Below are 18319 nucleotides of genomic sequence, written 5' to 3'. Positions count from 1 at the left end.
CAACAATTGGCGACGAGGATGGGTGCTGGATCCTCGCTGGGTGAGAGTACCTGCCTCCTGCCCCGTGTGGCGGCCGCGAGCCTGTCCCTCGGCTCGTGGTGCTCGTGCCGTGCGGCGTACCCCACCTCCGCGCAAGCGCGCCTGGGAGGATGGCGACGATTCCGCCCATCGAACCCTTTGTGGTGGAGGGTGCGCCCTCAGCGCTCGCTCCCAAATGGAAGGAGTGGGTGGATAGACTACTAGTGTTCTTTGAAGCTACGAAGACGCACAAGGAACAGAAACGGGCCATGGTGTTACATCTCGGCGGCAAGGACATACACTCCATTGCTCGGACCCTCCCGGAGGCGACCCCCAGAACTCATCACACGCTGATTAATGCCCTCAATGCCCATTTTGAGCCCATGGCCAATCAAGATTATGAACGATTTGTGTTTAGACAAGCGCGCCAGCTGCCCGAGGAATCGCTGGACACATATCACACCAGGCTCAAAAGGTTGGCGCTCACGTGTGGGTTTCAAGATACCACTGAGGAAATTCGGGGGCAAATCATACAGGGATGTGCGTCGGCCAAATTAAGGGAACGGATTCTGGAGGAGTCTGGCAAGCCGCTGACGGACATCCTAACTCTTGGCCGCACGAAAGAACTCTCCAAAGCTAGGGCTGCGCACATGGAAGCTGCGTTGCAGGCATCGGTCAAAGTGGAACCGGTCAACAAGATACAGACACACACGCCCACCAAGTGGCCCAAGAGACCGCCCATTCAGGGTGGAGCGTCGGGACAGTCATGTGGGTATTGTGGAGGTCCGCGACACCAGATGGCAGAATGCCCAGCACGGGGCAAGCGGTGTTCGGGATGTGGCCGGCAGAATCACTTTGAAAAGGTGTGCCGATCGAAGAACTTCCGTAAACCACGCCCCGCTGTGCAGGCCATAGTGGAGGGGGAACAGAGTCACAGTGACATGGATGATGACGAAGAAGAAGAACGGTCGGTGCACAAGGTGCACATGATTGGCACCGCTGCCCGCCGCACCAGGCCCCTGCCCCAATGCGCCATACAGGTAGCGGACCAAGATCTTATAGCCGTGGTGGACACGGGCGCATCCATAAACTTGATGAGTGTTTCCCTCTACAGGACCATGACCACGCCTCCAGCACTGCGTCCCACCCCCATCACTGTCTTCGCGTATGGGCAAGACACCCCTCTCGAGATTAGAGGAAAGTTCAAAGCGGTAATCCGCCATGGGAACAAGACGATCAAAACCAATGTCTTCGTGTCAGAAGAAGGCCAAGGCATGCTGCTGAGTTGCAGAGCGGCTGAAGACCTGGGAGTGGTGACATTCGCCTTCGGGGTCCATGAGGAATCTGCCCAACATCTCCTCATGGAGTACCCGGACCTTTTCGAGGGCATTGGCAAGTTCAAAGGCCGAGAAATTCATCTGCACATTGACCCAACGGTGCAGCCGGTGGCTCTGCGACACCGCCGCATTGCGTTCCATCTACGGCCGCTGGTGGAAGAAGAACTGCACAAACTGGAAGCGGCAGGCATAATCGAAAAAGTTTCGGGTCCCACCCCATGGGTTTCGCCCATCGTGGTCACCCGGAAACCGAAGCAACCCGGAGCGGTCAGGATATGCGTGGACATGCGCCTCCCGAATGCTGCCATAAAACGGGAGCGCCACATCACGCCCACCATAGATGACCTCATCGGAGAGATGGCAGGTGCCCGTTGGTTTTCCAAGCTGGACTTGCGGTCAGGGTACCACCAGTTGGTGTTGGACATGGAGTCGCGCAACATCACTACTTTCTCCACCCACATCGGCCTTCGAAGATACACTCGCCTCAGCTTCGGAATCTCCAGTGCAGCGGAGGTGTTCCAGAATGTCATCCAGGAGCTAATCGCTGGAATACCTGGAGTGATAAATGTCAGTGATGACATAATGATACATGCCCGCACCATCCCGGAGCACAATCAAAGGCTGGCCCAAGTGTTTCGGAGACTCAAAGACGCAGGACTAACGCTCCACCGAGAAAAGTGTGAATTCCTGCGGGACCGGCTAGGGTTTTTTGGTTACGTCTTCTCAGCCGAGGGTGTCAACCCGGACCCGGATAAGGTGAAGGACATTAAAGATGCGCCACCCCCGCAGACCGTTACTGAAGTCCGGAGTTTCCTGGGCATGGTCAACTATTGTGGCCGGTTCATCAGAGACTTGGCTAACCTCACGCTCCCCCTGCGGGACCTCACCAAAGACTCCACTCCCTGGCACTGGGGGCCTGAGCAAGAGAAAGCTTTCCGAGACATCAAAGAGTCTCTGTCCAACAACACCACTCTCGCTTTCTTTGATCCCCGCAACTTCACGCTTATTGCTGTGGATGCGGGGCCTGCTGGACTGGGAGCGGTTCTCATGCAAAGGAAGAGAGACGACATCGACTGGACGCCTGTTGCTTTTGCGAGCAGATCTCTCACGGACACGGAACAGAGGTACTCGCAGATTGAGAAGGAAGCGATTGCCATTCATTGGGGGTGCCGACATTTTCACCTCTACATATATGGCAAGCCATTCACTGTGGTGACCGATCACAAACCCCTGCTGTCCCTGTTTGCGGGAACCTCATCCAAACCCCCGCCTCGCATAGAAAAGTGGCTGCTTCAACTGCAGGAGTACAACTGTACAATCGAGTATCAGCCCGGAGCCAAGAACCCGGCAGATTATCTGTCCCGACATCCCAGACCAGCCACGGCTGAGGAGATGGAGGAAGCTGAAGAAACAGAGGCCTATGTCAGGTGGGTGGTGGCGCGATCTTGCCCTCGTCCCATCTCTCTCAGCGACATTGTGAGTGTCACAGCGCAGGACGCCTGCCTCCAGAGGGCCAAAGAACTTGTTCACACGACTAACTGGAATCGGGCCAAGGAGGGGTGGAAGATGCTCACGCCCGAAGCTCAGAAAATAATGGAGAGTCTGTACCATGTCCGAGAGGAGCTCAATGAAGATGAGGCCGGATGCCTTCTGCGGGGGCATCGCTTGGTGATACCCTCAGCCCTCACTGATCAAGTCATACAGTTAGCGCACGTAGGCCACCAAGGCATGGTTAAAACCAAGGCACGCTTACGGACAAAGGTGTGGTTTCCTCTGATGGATGACATGGTGGAGCAGGTGGTGAGGGCATGCGCTGCGTGTCAGGTGACGGGGGAAGCTCCTCGGGAAGCCCCGATTGCCGTGGAACCTCGTCCACAACAGCCATGGGACAAGGTCAGCATGGACTTTGGCAGCCTCCCGGATGGGAACTACACGCTGGTCATGATTGATGACCATTCCAAGTATCCGGAAGTGGAAATAATAGCCAGCACCAGCGCAGAGTGTGTGATCCCGAAGGTAGAGAAGATTATTGCCACCCATGGAGCTATGTGCGAAATCCGCACAGACAATGGACCCCCATTTCAAGGACAGGAACTGGCCACCTATCTGTCATCTCTGGGCATTCGGCATCGACGCATCACTCCCCGATGGCCACAAGCGAATGGGGAAGCGGAACGTTTCATGAGGACCCTTAATAAAGTGATTCGCATTGCTCATGACAAAGGACAGTCCGTGGAGATGGCCATTTTCACGTTTCTTCGCAGCTACCGACAAACCCCCCATTCAACTACCGGGATAGCCCCGGCGCATCTCCTGATGGGACGGATTGTACCTGATTCCATTCCTCACCACCCTCAATGGGCCCCTGCCCCCGTGAATGAAGAAATAATTGCCCGCAAGCGAGAGACTGCATTTGCTAAAATCAGCCACAAGAGAAGAGCCATGGTGACACAATTCAGCAGAGGAGATGTGGTGCTTCTCCGTAACAGGGTGACGAGCGGAAAGTTTCGTTTGAATTATGAGAGAAGACCCTGGCGAGTGGTTGGTGTTAAAGGAACACGCATCACTGTGGTCCGCGGAAGGGAGACTGTAACCAGGAATGTGTCGCACTTTAAACATTTCCATGGGGGTTTGAGCGCCTCGGATTCACCACCTCTGGTAACAGAAACTGAAACTGCCCAGGACTTGCCAGGCAGGGAGCCGACGCCCAGTCTCGAGATCACACAGAGTAGCACTCCGAGGGCGGTGATCAAGGAAACAGAAGGCGGTGCGGAGGCCCAGGAAGGGGTGTCAGATCCGGAGGAGCCCGACATGGAGGCGCCTGAGACCGGCTCCGCCCCAGAGACAGACTGTTCAAGCCAGAGGGGCGTGGATCAAAGGCTGAGACGTAACCCGACGCCTTCCTGTCGACTACGCGATTATCTCACGTAAGACTGTTCTATGTATCAGAGTTAAATACAATGTTCCGTAATGTGTCCTACGGGTTGGGAGCAGTTTTTGAAAGTGAACTTGAAGTCTATGAAGATTAGTACAATAGACTACCCCTCAAGACGGAAGGGTGCAGCTGTCTGAGAATTATTGTTTTGAGTTTTTCTTGTTTTAGGAGGAATGTTATGTTTTGGGTTCATAATCCGCCCCTGGCGTAAGGGGCGTGTAGTGTGGAAGTCATGTGACCGCCTATAATAAAGAAAGGCTCCGCACGCACGTACGCCATTCTGAGACGGGCGCACGGAGAGCCAGCAAGTTATTTCCCGTGTCTGCATCCTTTATTCCTAGGGCCACGTGTCAGGCCTAGTGCCGATTAGCTAAGTTGGTCCAACCTGTCTGAAGGACACAACAACTACCACTGCAAAAAAAACTTTACTTTTCCTAACTTTCACTATGAGGCATTATTGTTTATAAAAACTACACAAACACCTTCAGATGAAAGTAGTCCCTCAATGTCTGACCAATCAACTTTGACCCCAAACTGAAGAACCCGCTTTGCGTGCTACTCAAGATTGTACATGATGGGGTCTTTAATATAAAATAAATAAATATAAATAATAAATAATAATAATAAATAAATTTTAAATAAGTAGAAAAAATAGAACAAACTAACAAAACAAGATCCACTAAATTCAGCAAATCTGTGATTCTTCTGAATTATTCATTGTAAATTTTTAGATTTTCCGCTTCTCTTGTGATCTCTGATCAGTGAAGGATATTGGCATACACACAATCTGATGCACAATGAGCGCCACTTGTTAGAAGCCCCATCTGAATATTTAAATTTCTGTAATGTTTTCCTTTACACGTTTCGGTGTTCATATCTCTGTGCTACAGGCCTGCAGCAGGCGCCAACACAAAGCCTTACGGAGAGATTATGGGAGCACCAAAAAATTAAGATTGCAAAATTGTAACCTGAAAACTACTGCCAGTTAAGGAGCATGTAAAGGTCAACCTACCACTAAATTCACAGATGCAGGGAGTGAAGGAAGAGTGCACCGTGCATGTATGCAAATATACACTTAAGACCTGAATAATTTACAACATCCACTGTATGCTTCTGTCTAGTCATGTTACTGGACATTTCTACATTCCTGATAAATTACACCCGGGGTGATCCCTCAAATCCTTTTCTAGGGGCAGAGTAAAGATCTACATTCTTTGTAAGATACATATCGGTTGGCCTCACAAATACTTCTCTGGGGATGTAATACATCACTCCAATGACTGCCAACCACATCTGGGTTGATCTTACGAGCCTTCCTAGGAATAGTGGAAATCTACACAGTCATTGTAAAATGCGTATAGTTTCACCTGAGAAGTAACTGCCTACCACGACATTTGTAGTCCTACCCCTACAACCAAAACAGCGCTCTGCACTCCCTTGACATGTCCCACTAGCCCTGCTTCCAGAACACAAATACATCTCTGTGTTTATTTAGAATTCACATCTTGGTTAATGAGCCCAAGTGATTCTCTGAATCCAGTGTATGGATGCCCGAGGCCTGCTCTAGGAGTAATTCTCATCTTGGCTACTATTGGGTGAAGTAAGTGCTGTATTCCTGGGCACAGAATCACTCTCTGATCACCTTATGTATAACACTTAAAATGGTCTTGAAGCATGAACACTCAGAAAAGCTCCCAAACCATATTTACTTTCACTAGTACGCTTGGCATGGGTACACTTCTCCCAGTTTCCATCACATTTCAGTTGGCATCACCATAATGGGCATGTGTTTGTGATAAACAGGTGTCCATTATCTTCTTGGATTTCCATGGACAGTTCTTAGGAATTCCTCGTGCACATCCATGATCACCTTCTGGACTACAGAAATATTCGACTGGTGCCCCCAAAAAGTACAAAACTAAACCTGATTTTTACATTTTACGCGCCCAGCATCCAATCGCCCGCATGTATTTGTAGATTGTGAAGTGCATTTAACACCCATGGTGACCCGCACCTTGATGGGTTGACAATCCGGTTTATTTTGTAATGTACCACTTGATGGTATTAAAGTGAGATGTTGAATGCAAGCCTTGATCACATCAGTTGGAAGCATGACGTTACAACGCATACTTTTACAATGCATACCGTTACAACGCATTTTTTAAAACGCAACATCCATTACAACGCATGCCATTACAACGAATATTGTTAAACTACCTTTACAACGCATTCCATTACAACGCATACCATTATAACGCATAACATTACATTGCATGTTTGGTAAGTATTGGATAGTGTAGGGGTAAAAATTACTATTCTAACTCCAGGGGGTGCAACAGTAGGGTAAGTGTTGGATAGTGTAGGGGTAAAAATTACTATTCTAACTCCAGGGGGTGCAACAGTAGGGTAAGTGTTGGATAGTGTAGGGGTAAAAATTACTATTCTAACTCCAGGGGGTGCAACAGTAGGGTAAGTGTTGGATAGTGTAGGGGTAAAAATTACTATTCTAACTCCAGGGGGTGCAACAGTAGGTTAAGTGTTGGATGGTAATGTTATGTGTTGTAATGGTATGCGTTGTAATGACTGCGTTGTAATGACTTGCGGTGTAATGGTATGCGTTGTAGTGTCATTCGTTGTAATGGTTGCGTTGTAAAGACATGCGTTGTAATGGATGTTGCGTTGTAAAAGTTTCATTGTAATGGTAGTGCGTTGTAAAAGTTGCGTTGTAAAGGTTGTTTCCCCATCAGTTTGTCATAATAAACAATATATTGCAAACGACACACCGCAGCATTATTCTGGTTACCTAAATGCCTTCCATGTAGTTTACTGTAAAAGTTGTGTTGTGTGGCAATAATCAAGTTTCCTACTTAATGTATCGACAAAAGAGTTAGCATTGTGTTCATAGGGCATTCCAAGACTCAACACAACACATCAGAAAGAAGGCTTCACACACATCGAGTGCACCATAGATACATCATGCTAGGACGGGACACCAGTGGAGTAACAAGGTCAGGTGGTACCCGGTGCGGTACATTTCTTGGCACCCCAACCCCCTCAAGTACAAACTGCAGAGACAGACTTCGGCGGAAAGAAAGACCCCCTCCCCTTCCTTATCTATACGCTCTCCACCATTTTGTTACCCCCCTCAGTGACGACACCCGGGGCGGCCCGCACCTACCACACCCCCCTTCCTACACCTCTGCGGGACACCCAACAGCATTTACAACCGATATACATTACAACCATCCAACACCCCACATTACCACCGACTCCCACACAGCTCAGGTGTGCAAGATAGTTTACTGTCATAGGAATCCTGTCACCATCAGCAGGCAGAGGAACACCCAAGTCACACCTGTACATACAGACACTAGCCTCAAAGGACTCTTTGGACAGGCCTTCTTGTGCTCTCGTGTACACAAAACATGGCACCCAAGCCATACTGTTGGCAGGACACTGCCGCCACAAAGAGACAACCCTCTTCTCGCATAACCATGCCTCGCAGAGGCAACAGACCAAACCACAACCTCACATCGCAACGCGCCTTGTTGGGGATTTGTTGCTGTCCTATTAGAACAGACATTTTAGGCTGGGCTGGGCATATTCACCCTTATGGAATTAAATAATTGGTTAAGGCTCCCACCCACCACTCATCCATACACAAGCAGACTACAAGGCTCCCTAGGAGGATTGGACACCACAATCGTCCGACTGAAGCAAGATGAACTCTTGCATACAACAAACCGATCTGCAGCCTTACTCAGAAAAATTTAAAAGCTCAGAAGCATGATGAAGTGGAACCCAGACCTCGTAAGCACTAATAGGCCACACAACTGGCACAAATGTCTACACTAACACTGGTTCTGCAGCAGTTCTCTGGCATGTTATATGGCATCAAAGAAGCTAGGAAGCAACAGAGCACTGTACATAGAAGGATTGAGAAGAAGTCAAGATTGGGTGCACAAAGCGGCGGCGGCGATGAAAGAATGGGTGGGGTAGGAGCTCTCTGCAGAGGCTGGCTGCAGGGGCACAACTAGATGGAGGTTTCCATGAGCTGGTCCTTCAAAAGTCTCATTTATAGCTCCTTTCTCAAGTGGAGCAGTGAAGGTAGCACTCGTGACCAGCGGTGGGATGTTGCTCCACACCAAAGGCGCCAGTTTAAGCCGAAGTGTTTATTCCTGTTGGTCAATGGATACAACCTCACTGCAAGGAAGCTAACATACATACCATCTGTGCTTTATGTTTACATCTTTTTATTAGGGTTTTACATTTCAGATTCCCATGTGGGGCATCATATCGATCATATGTCGGGTATTACTCATACCATCTGTGCTTTATGAACCCACATTCTTTGCTAAGCATTTGACAATACAGGGTACATACTAGCAGTAGTAGAAACAATACTTTTCTAAACAATATTAAAACATGTCTGCTTGTATTCTTGGAGGAGGCAGGAAACTGGCAGAAGATGGGCCTGGCTGTCCTAATCTGCTATTTGACCATATACTTATTTTATAGGACACCAGTGCACAAAGGGGGGAGAACCCAAGGCTGCTGTTGCATGCAATCTACATCCTGGCTTCACATCTTTTCACAAACTGAAAAGAGATGTATTTGACAATACCTGTGAATGTCCCCCTGAAGTGAAGTAAAGTCAGGCCTCCAGACAGTAAACTACAAAACATTTACCTATATCATGAATGAGCTGATTTCTTAAAAATAAACCACACAGAAATCTAGTTTTGTGGAGTCCAAACCAATTTTTTATTTTAATCTTTTGATGGAAGAAGGATGCCACTTGCTAAGTCCACCCATGAGGGCAGTGAACTTGAAAATATACTATCTGAGCAAGGTTCAGAGAGGACCATGGTATGCAGCAGAAGTATCTGAATCACCAACAACAGGCAGCCGAACTGGATAGCGTGCTTCCTACGGGAAATATTAAAGCGAAGAGACCATGACACCAAGTGTGATTGTTAATTCCCCTCAAGACAAAATTGGTCCTAATGGAATTAAAGCATTACCACATAATTCTAAAGCTAAACGTCAGAACCAAGTAAAAGCAAATGTCAACAATCAATGGCACATCATCAATCCGAGGGTCTTAGGAGACCCACAATCAATTCTGGAGTCTCCTCTCAACGTATCCTATACTGAGCATCATTCTTGAAGTCTCCCCCAGATGTGCTGCCGATCCGGACGTGTATCCATGATCCAACATCTGCCCTTAAAGTCTCCTGTAGACCCATTATTAATCCTCAAGTCCACCCCAGACACATTATCAGATCCTAAAGCGTCCGTCCGGTGGATAACCCCACACTAGATCTCAAACCCCAAGGTTACATCATCAAAGAAGAATTCTAGAATACCTTCTGTTGGCAATTGTTAATGGTTCAGGGCTGGGTTAATAGTCATGTTTTTTTCTCTACACTGGACGGCCCCCTTTAAGTCTTTCTAGACCCATCCTTAAATCGAGGAAACTGTCCTGGTTCTACAATTAGTCGTGAACTTCATTCTAAACCCACCTTCCGTTCCTCAACCAACCAAGACTCACCAACCATCATGGAGTGTGTCGTCGGTCTGCCGGCAATCCTGAACATTGCCCTCAACTCAACCTAAAACCCCAAGGCCCATCAGAGATAACGAGGAACAGACGGCCATGGAGCTGAGGCTATGAAATCAAAGCAGAAGGTAGGTCAACCCACACTGAAAGCGAACATACTGAGATATCAAAAACACATAAAGGACACTAGTTACAGAGCCAAACAGGACAAACCTTTTCATTGGGTATGTACCAGAGAGATTCAAAAACTCTCTCGGCCATTTATTCATATTTTGATTTTATTTTTTGATTTATCGTATAGTGTGGGCATTATCCAAAGAAATGTGTGAGAAGAGAAGTACTATATGTATACATTAGGAAAACCTAGGTAGCAATAAAAAGTTTTCTAACATTAAACAGGAGATCATTTCAGACATCATTTTGGACAATCAAGAGCTGGAGGTACACAATTTACACATCAATAAAGTGCATCACACGTAGGCCCGACATAGGCACAGTGAGATAATGGATTATCAGGCAATTCAGCTGAGCGTGGGGTGCAGTGTTAAGTATAATAACTCATTGATCAAAGCATCTTTCACAAATGAAGTTAAATCCCTTCTCTTGGCTAAATTCACTTGAGCTAGGTTTATCGTGATTATTACTCTTGATTTGTATGGAACTATATGGTATTTACTATATGCTTATGTATCCTCGATATTGACCCTGTAAAGCGCTCTGATACCCGCAAAGGTCTAGTCCGTGCTATATAAGACCTTCAAAATAAATAAAAATAAATAAAGATCTTCAGCTTTAACAGTAAACCTCGAAAGATGGTGGACCACTTGCTCTCTAGTTCTTCACCAGGTTCCAGAAGACTATATAACACCTCCTAAGAACTCTACCTAGATTCCTGTCCTGTGCTCAGCAACAAAACTTCAACTTGGATATAGAATGCTTGTGCGGTGGTACTGACTAAAAGCACAACTCCAGTTCTCAAAGTAAGTAAGTAAGTACATTTTATTGTTTGGTCAATTAAAACCTTTAAAATATAAACACATAAGAAAAATAAGTTATAAGTTAAAACATTAAAAAGACAATATAATTGTGTAACGGGTATTTTTCCACATTATTGTCCTTTTTCTGAGGTCAGTCCTGAGAACAAATTTTTGTGAGCCTGTACAAAAACTTTGAGAAATTTGATCAATTTACAATTTAATTGTGTGTCCGATGGATTTAGGCTTGCAATTATTGCAGCTCTACAGGCCCTGATGCCTCTATCTTTATAAGTTCTCAAAGATTTAACATGGTTACATTTCTTGGAGTAGGTGAGAAAGGGACAAAAAAGAGAAGCGAAATCTAAACAATGGATACAAATCTATTTCATTGAGGTTTTGTAACTGCTGAATGTCACAACTGTGACGGATATCCTGTCTGCCGAAATATAAATCCCATTATATCCTAAGCCGAGATCTAAATCAGGCCAACAATTGGGTGAGCAAGGAATTCCCTGGAACTTCGTCAGGAGGATCCTTAAAGGTGGTCGCAGAAGCTAGTTCCTGGCTCTGGATTTGCGTACTTCGCCCACTCACCTTTTCTCTTCCAGGTGTTCTTCTTCTCTTCCTTATTACTGTCGCTCGCGCTGCTTCTGCTGCCGCCGCTGCTGTTCTCTGAGCTCTGTGAGTCGGACTGGCCGTCGCTGCTTTCTTCGGAGTCTTCAGACAGCTCCTTCAGCCACTCGCCGACGTCTTTCTAAAGGAAGAGCGTCAAACAATGGATTTAAAGATAAAGGGTAGCGCAACCTCAAACACTGATTGGAAAGATCAGTCTAATCAGCATCTCATTAATTATGTATGTATGTGACTTGTAAAGTGCAAACCTAGCAGCCAATCACCAGAAAACTGTACATGGAGAAGATGCTCAATAGAGGCTGGAAGAGGGTGTGGGATTTGGGGCAACCATGTCAAGGGAAAAGAGCAAGTTACTCCAGAAAGAAAAGAGATGTGGGTTTTTAGAATATAGAGGGTAGTAGGTGTCCATGGCTTTTGGAGGCAGTGCTGGCAGGGGTTGTCAGAGAGGGTGAGCAAGGCTGAGCACGATAAGCGTTGGAGGAAAGGAAGAAGGTGGGATTCTCCCTGAAGATTCAGTAGCACAGTGGTCACAACACACGGTCTTGGACTTGTACTTAGAGTAGGAGCAGGTGAGGTTAGGAGATCAGGCGGCAGAAAGTGGAAGATTGGTCCAGTGAATAGGAGGTCGCCCTGTGATGAGGCATTGCTCTGGCAGCAGAACAGGTTGGGGTGGAGGAGACTGTTGAGATGGATCCTGGAACCAGGTAGTACACTGCGATGCGGTGGTGCACCTTGTTTGTACTATCAGAAGGAAAGGGCTACAGCCTGCGTTCACAAGCGTCCCCACACTCTGCGTCCATCTGGCACATCTCATCTAGACTTTCCTTCTCAAGACTGAAAATTATCTCTAATAGGAAAATATAGCAATTGGTGGGTGGTCCTGAATGCCACACGCTCCATCTTGCTTGGCTGCAACACCCACCCAACTGCACTTGTAAAACGCAAAACCTTAAATTAGGGATTCCAGGGGCGTAACTGATCCAGAAGAAAGGGATGTTGCTTGTATACAAGTCTTTGTACAGACAGTTACACATCTGTGTATCCCCTCATGCGAATTTCCTACCACCTGTACTAGCGCCTCGAGCTCTCAGTAGCACATTCAGGCATTCACCCTCAGACCTCAACGAGTGCTGTGGATATTACACCTGGAGTACGACTGGTGCAGATGCAACTGGGTAGAAATTACACCTAAAGCAAGTTCTAAGGGCAACCAATGAAAGCAGCAGAGGAATTGTGTCACGTGCATTCACTTTGGGGATAATCTGGAGACCACCTGCAGCCAGTCACAACCCCCCTTTCTCTCATGAAAATAGTAGAGATTATAGTGCGGGAGACCGCCGGTTTAAGCACTTGAAGTGCAGTACAGGTATGCTACCTGCTTAGAGCAAAGATTTGCTTGGAAAATGTGTCCTTCCATCATGTTCTCCAAGGGTTCTTTATTCCAAGTCTTTCCACACAGTCATGCTACAGTAATTCTTATATAGCACCAACATAGTCATTAACCCACATAATGGCCTTTGAACAGAGAATGGAGAATCAAAGCTAATGCCTCTACATGTCTTTCCTACATCTTTGGACTCTCACCGGTGAAGGCAGATCTTCATGGCTCTTCTCCTCGGAGAAGCCCTTTTGGTAAATGGATCCTTCTAATATCCTAGAGCATGGAGAGCGTCATGTCCTTGGTCATAGGTCAGATTCATTGTAATCCCCACTCCTGCTTGAGAGACACCCCAACATCGGAGCGTGTACGCATTCTACATCTCTTTAAGGACGATCACTCCCATCTAGAAGAGCAGCGAAGCAAGCGGTGTAACAACCTCAATAGCGACATTATTTCGCATTGAGCAAATCGTTTTACTACAGACAGAGAAAGATGGATGTACAAAGCAAAGAATTAAACAGAGAGACCACAGGTTTGCCCAAGTTATGTTCAAATAAGACTAACGCCTAAACATGGAGGCCTCCCATGTCATAGAGAATATAGGCATCTCATTCACATCCATACATCTCAGAGCCACCCGCACCCTGCCCGCAGCTCTTCAAGGCAATATGCAGGGTGTATCCCAAATTTTGTTTTCAGGCTGATACGATACCGGCCCTTGTCACTGCCTCTAGCAATTTGGATGGCACCTATCCAAAGAGATCACCAGCATATAGTGGAACTGTATATACAAGTTACTTACCTTTGGTAACGTTCTATATAATCTTAGATTCCTCACGACGTGAATAGCCCCAGGCACCAAATTGGATTAAGAGATTTTTCATTGCTCCACGTCCCAATAATTGACATTGTGTGTCTCTTTGTCAGCTTCTTCTCACCCTGGCAGTGACACTGAGCCACAGAAAAGCAGTAACTCTGCCTGGTGATACCATTTTATTTCTTGACTCTGTCCACCCTGTCAGACGCCAAGCTTGATAAGGGATCAGACGGGACAGTGTGTGGATCTTTGAATTGGGACCTTTTTATAGATGGAAGAAAAAGTCAATTTCACAGATTGGGGAGGTGGGAGGATGGTGAGGAATCTGTAGTTACATAGTGTATTCACCAGAAAGACGGTTACCAAAGGGAAGTAATTTGTCCTTCTAACCGCAGATACCTCACCTTGTGAAGAAATACTAAAGCAGTACCCCGAAGGTTTTGGGTCTGTGGAAGGGTCCAGACCCAAAAGTCCTCTAGAAGTGAACAAGCAAGCTGACACCCATGTCTCAGCCTGACAGATGCCCAAAACAGACACTCTGAGCCAAAACAGTGGTAGTAGCCTTGGCTCTGGTCGAATGAGTCCTCTGTCCATCTGAAGGCTGCATCTTGGGCAATGGGCATCAGATTTTAATACAGAAGACTATTCACCCTTACATGGTCCTTTTTTTGCGCTGCCTTATCTTTCTTAGCCCCAGTGAAACCCGCAAAGAGCTGATCGATCACCCAATGGGTGCATGATGAAGGCTCAGTTGAGGAGTATCTCCTCCGGTTGTGTGGGGTGAGGCGGAGCAAAGAACGCTGGAAGGGCGGTGGACTGTCACAACCTTTACGAAGAAGGGTGCCCTAGTCCACAACATGAGTTTGCCTAGGAAAAAAGGTGGTGTACGGTGAACGAACAGACTGAATGTGTAGCTTACTCTGGTGCACAAAGCTTGATTCTGTTGAAACCGACTTAATGTAGGTCTTATGTTAGACCTTTTATGTTCTCTGTATTTTTTAGCCTTTGTATTGTCATTGTTTTCCCCTTAAATGTTTCCTCTTTCCTTCTGGGGTATTTGCTTTCTGAGATACAGTACACCTTCTTGATAGTTTATTTTGCCTTTGGTTTCTTGAGCCATCCTATGTGGGGTTGGGCTGATGGTTGACTTCTGTGTGTTGTGTTTTTGAAGGATGGGGTCTGACATTCTGCCTGCTTCCCTTCTGGCCCTGCTCAGCTGGAGTGTTATGTTATGTAATTGTTACTTATTAAGCACGACAAATGACCCTAACAGGGTCAATAGGCGCTGCTACATATCCACAGGCTGGATGTTAACAGATTTGGGTCTTCTAAGTTATAAACTGAACAGTGAGGCTAAAACAACCAGTTTTAAGAGCTTTTTAAAACTGTCTATAGTCAGTGCAGGCACAAAGATGCTTTGGAAGCTGGTTCCAGTATTGAGGAGCTAAGTACGAGAAGTATCTGCCCCCATATCTAGCAATACGGATGCGGCGAGGATGTAAAAAAGTTTCCAACTAGACGAGAGACTCCTAGTGGGGGCATACGATTTGAGATTTTCTGTAGGTATTGTGGTCAATTCCCAATAAAGAATTTGTGGATCAAACGAAAGAGTTTAAACTGTGATCACTTTTTATCTGAAGCCAGTGGAGGCTTCTGAGAATGGGTTCTGAAGGCGACTGAGGTGGAAGGTGGCAAACTAATGTTAAAATCTAGATTGTGGCGTAAACATTATCGGCGCCATCTTGTCTCCTTTCGGATCCATGTGTGCGCGTAAGCAGCAGCCATTTTGAATGCCATGACCCCTCTGCCTACTGCCGATAGCCAGCGCGTCTCACCCCCTCACACCCCGGCTTCGCAAGCACACCCCCCCCCTTTTTCGAAAGCCCCCGGTCTCTCCTGCTTGGCCCTAAACGCACCTCCAGCGTGACCCTGCCTCCGAGCCACATCCCGCGCTGAACCCCCCACACCCTTTCATCTCATTCATAAAACAGGCCCCTTTGATAAACCTCTTCCTCCTTGCCCGATTGTTCGGCCCGACCCCAGGCCTTCACTTAGCCCAACAGATGCGGTTTATTGCCTCTACAGTAGGACCTCGCCTCACTTCAAAGGAGCGGGGATTAATCAATGCCCTCACACCCCTAGATCCGATCGATTACCCGCATTTCTGTTCCCAGCGGAATACCCAGCTGCGCGATAGCCATCATGCTGAGATTAGGGGTGGGGACTCCTACTGTAGATATGTGTGGGAGCGGACCTGAACCGGGGATTCCAAAGACGCCTTTCTCCGGACTTCAAAGCATTACTAAGAATGTGTTGCATGTAATAAAGTAATAAACCAGTGTATAAGAGGCCAAGCCTCAGAGATGTCGAGAGAGCACCTCGAGAAGATACCCTGTTGTCTGATTTGACGTGTTCTGTTCCATCGGAAATAAACTCCTGTTTCCTACCTTCCAGTCTCCAGCGCCTGCCTCTTTATTTGGGTAATCGTGAGTTGGGTGAGAAGCGGCTAACGCCGGGCAAACCTAGAAAAGGGGTAAACGACCTGATCTGCCTGAACCCTTTTTCATCAATTGGCGTCCCAAACGTGGGGCCCATCAGCGACACGTGGATCCAGTGGGAGAGGTCCCGACGACGGAGTGAACGACTGCAACGATCGGGAAGAGCTCCTGCCCGATAGACCCTCGTCTGGCAGCCGATCATCCGAACTTCACTGGTTCCGAACAGACCTCTCTCGAGTGATCTACGGTCCTGACTGGGAACCATCAGGAGTGCCACAGCAATTACAGAGAATAGAGAACGATCGGGCGCTGGAAGCGGAAGACGAGAAACTGTCCACACGGTCCGGGTAAGGTCGCGTAACACGACAAACTAGGAAAAATTTGATTGTTTGATTGGAAAATACTAGTATTGCTCTCCGAATTGTTGGTTCTCTTGGAGATTCTCTGTCTGCAAACTGAGAGGGATAAAAGTATTCTCTCTTCCTTTGCATGCAGTGAAGGGTAGGTAACGCAGGCTTTTGCCCCCGTTGTAATCCGTCGTGCCTATCTTTTCTCCCCCACTGATTGATTGTTTGCCCGAACATTGTTTGTTCGAGGATTGTTTTTTCTCGAGAATTCTCTGTCTACAAACGGGGAAGGGTAAAAGTATTCTGTCCTCCTTTGCAGATAGTGAAGAATAGGTAACGCAGGCTTTTGCCCCCGTTGTAACCCGTCGTGCCTATTTCTTTCTCGCCACTGATTGTTTGATTGAACGGACATTAATTGTTCGATATTGGTTCTCTCTTTGGGTATTCCCTATTTGCGAATATTGTAGAATAGAAATATTCTGTCTAGTCTTCGCGAAGTAGTGAAGGATAGGTAGTGCAGACTTTTGTCCCCGTTGTAACCCGTCATGCCTATCTTCTCCCCATTGGTCAGTAGTTGGTTCAGCCCGGACCGCTTATTAGAGGTGGATCATCCGGCTCCTCTGGAGGGCACCCCTAATAAGGATATGTTTTTAAAATATGGACTAGTCGCCGTAGCTTATAGTAAGTTATGGAATAAATATACTAAAAAGGATCAGGAAAGTCAGTGGCCACTGATAGGATCCTTCGATGACACAAAAATAAACGTGCTGGAAACAGCCCTTTGTAACAATAAAACCACGCCCACTATGCTTGATAGTTTCGGCATGTGGCGCAAAGAAGCAGAACAACGAAAGAAAAGAGAAGAAGCGAGAATAGGAAAAGAGTTGCGAAAGGCAGCCCACCTGGCCGCTAAGAAACTAGAAGAAGATATAAAAGAAAGGGAGAAAGCCAGACAAAAACAGGAATCTGAATCGACAGGCCAGTGTCCTGTTAGGACCCCCTCTACGCTCTACCCTGAGCTGACCTCCAAACAACGGGCGAACGATGAGCTGCTGCTAAGTCCTCCGATCATCTATATGCCCCCCCCTTATGCCCCCTCCCAACCCCTAGTACAACACTTGCCAGCTCCGAGTGCAAATGAGAATAACCTTGAAGCTAGTGCCCCAGCCCTCACGGCCTCCGCTCCGGCCGCATTAGTAACGACATCAGATGAACACAAGACTAGCAAGCAGCCACCGGGTAGACTGAATAGATTGAGCAAAGATGAGCGAGAGGGAATTGACAAGATAGCAAAGGCACTGGTAGAACGGAAGGAGAGCGAAGAATATACGATGGATATGCACAATTCGCATGCCGGTAGCCACAGACGGCATTTCATTTAACGGTTTAGTTACCACACCCTGAACGCATATGAGGACAGGTATCAGAATCGGGGTCCTACTAAACTGACAGCGTTATATAGAAAAGTCGATATTGGGGATGAGGCCGAGCGTGACGCGGCGGACCTCTTCATGCAAACGCTTGAGGTTTTCCGCCACCTCACGGAACAAAAACCGGAAGTTAAGATTACAGTTCCCGAAACGACTGGGTCCTCATCAGAAGTAGGCAACACCATGATGCCTATCAGAGAAGCCGCCCCTTACTGGGTTCCCCACGAGGTCAGGGAACGAACGACGATATCAACCATGCAGATGCAAAGGGGAGGGTTGTGTACAACTGGGTTTATCAACCATGGGACCGGCAAGATATTTGAACTTTTAGGCAAACCCTACCCGATTTAAGAAAGAACCCGACAGCATTTTATACCGAACTA

The 18319-nt window shown here is 47.2% G+C and overlaps 1 protein-coding gene across 2 annotated transcripts in view; it reads right to left on the bottom strand.

The window, feature by feature from the left end:
* Positions 1–18319, bottom strand: part of ASXL2 (ASXL transcriptional regulator 2) — a 446593-nt gene that overhangs the window by 208844 nt on the left and 219430 nt on the right. Inside the window, exon 4 of one of the 2 annotated variants that reach the window (XM_078650022.1) lies at positions 11425–11584. The exons of the other annotated variant lie outside the window; for it this stretch is intronic. Coding sequence (XP_078506148.1) covers positions 11425–11584 — 160 coding nt within the window. The remainder of the gene's footprint in view (positions 1–11424; positions 11585–18319) is intronic. 2 annotated transcript variants of the gene reach the window in all.

Source organism: Lissotriton helveticus, chromosome 6 (genome assembly GCF_964261635.1).
Source record: "Lissotriton helveticus chromosome 6, aLisHel1.1, whole genome shotgun sequence".
NCBI classification, from domain to species: Eukaryota; Metazoa; Chordata; class Amphibia; order Caudata; family Salamandridae; genus Lissotriton; species Lissotriton helveticus.
This window is presented reverse-complemented; position numbering and strand designations above follow the sequence as displayed.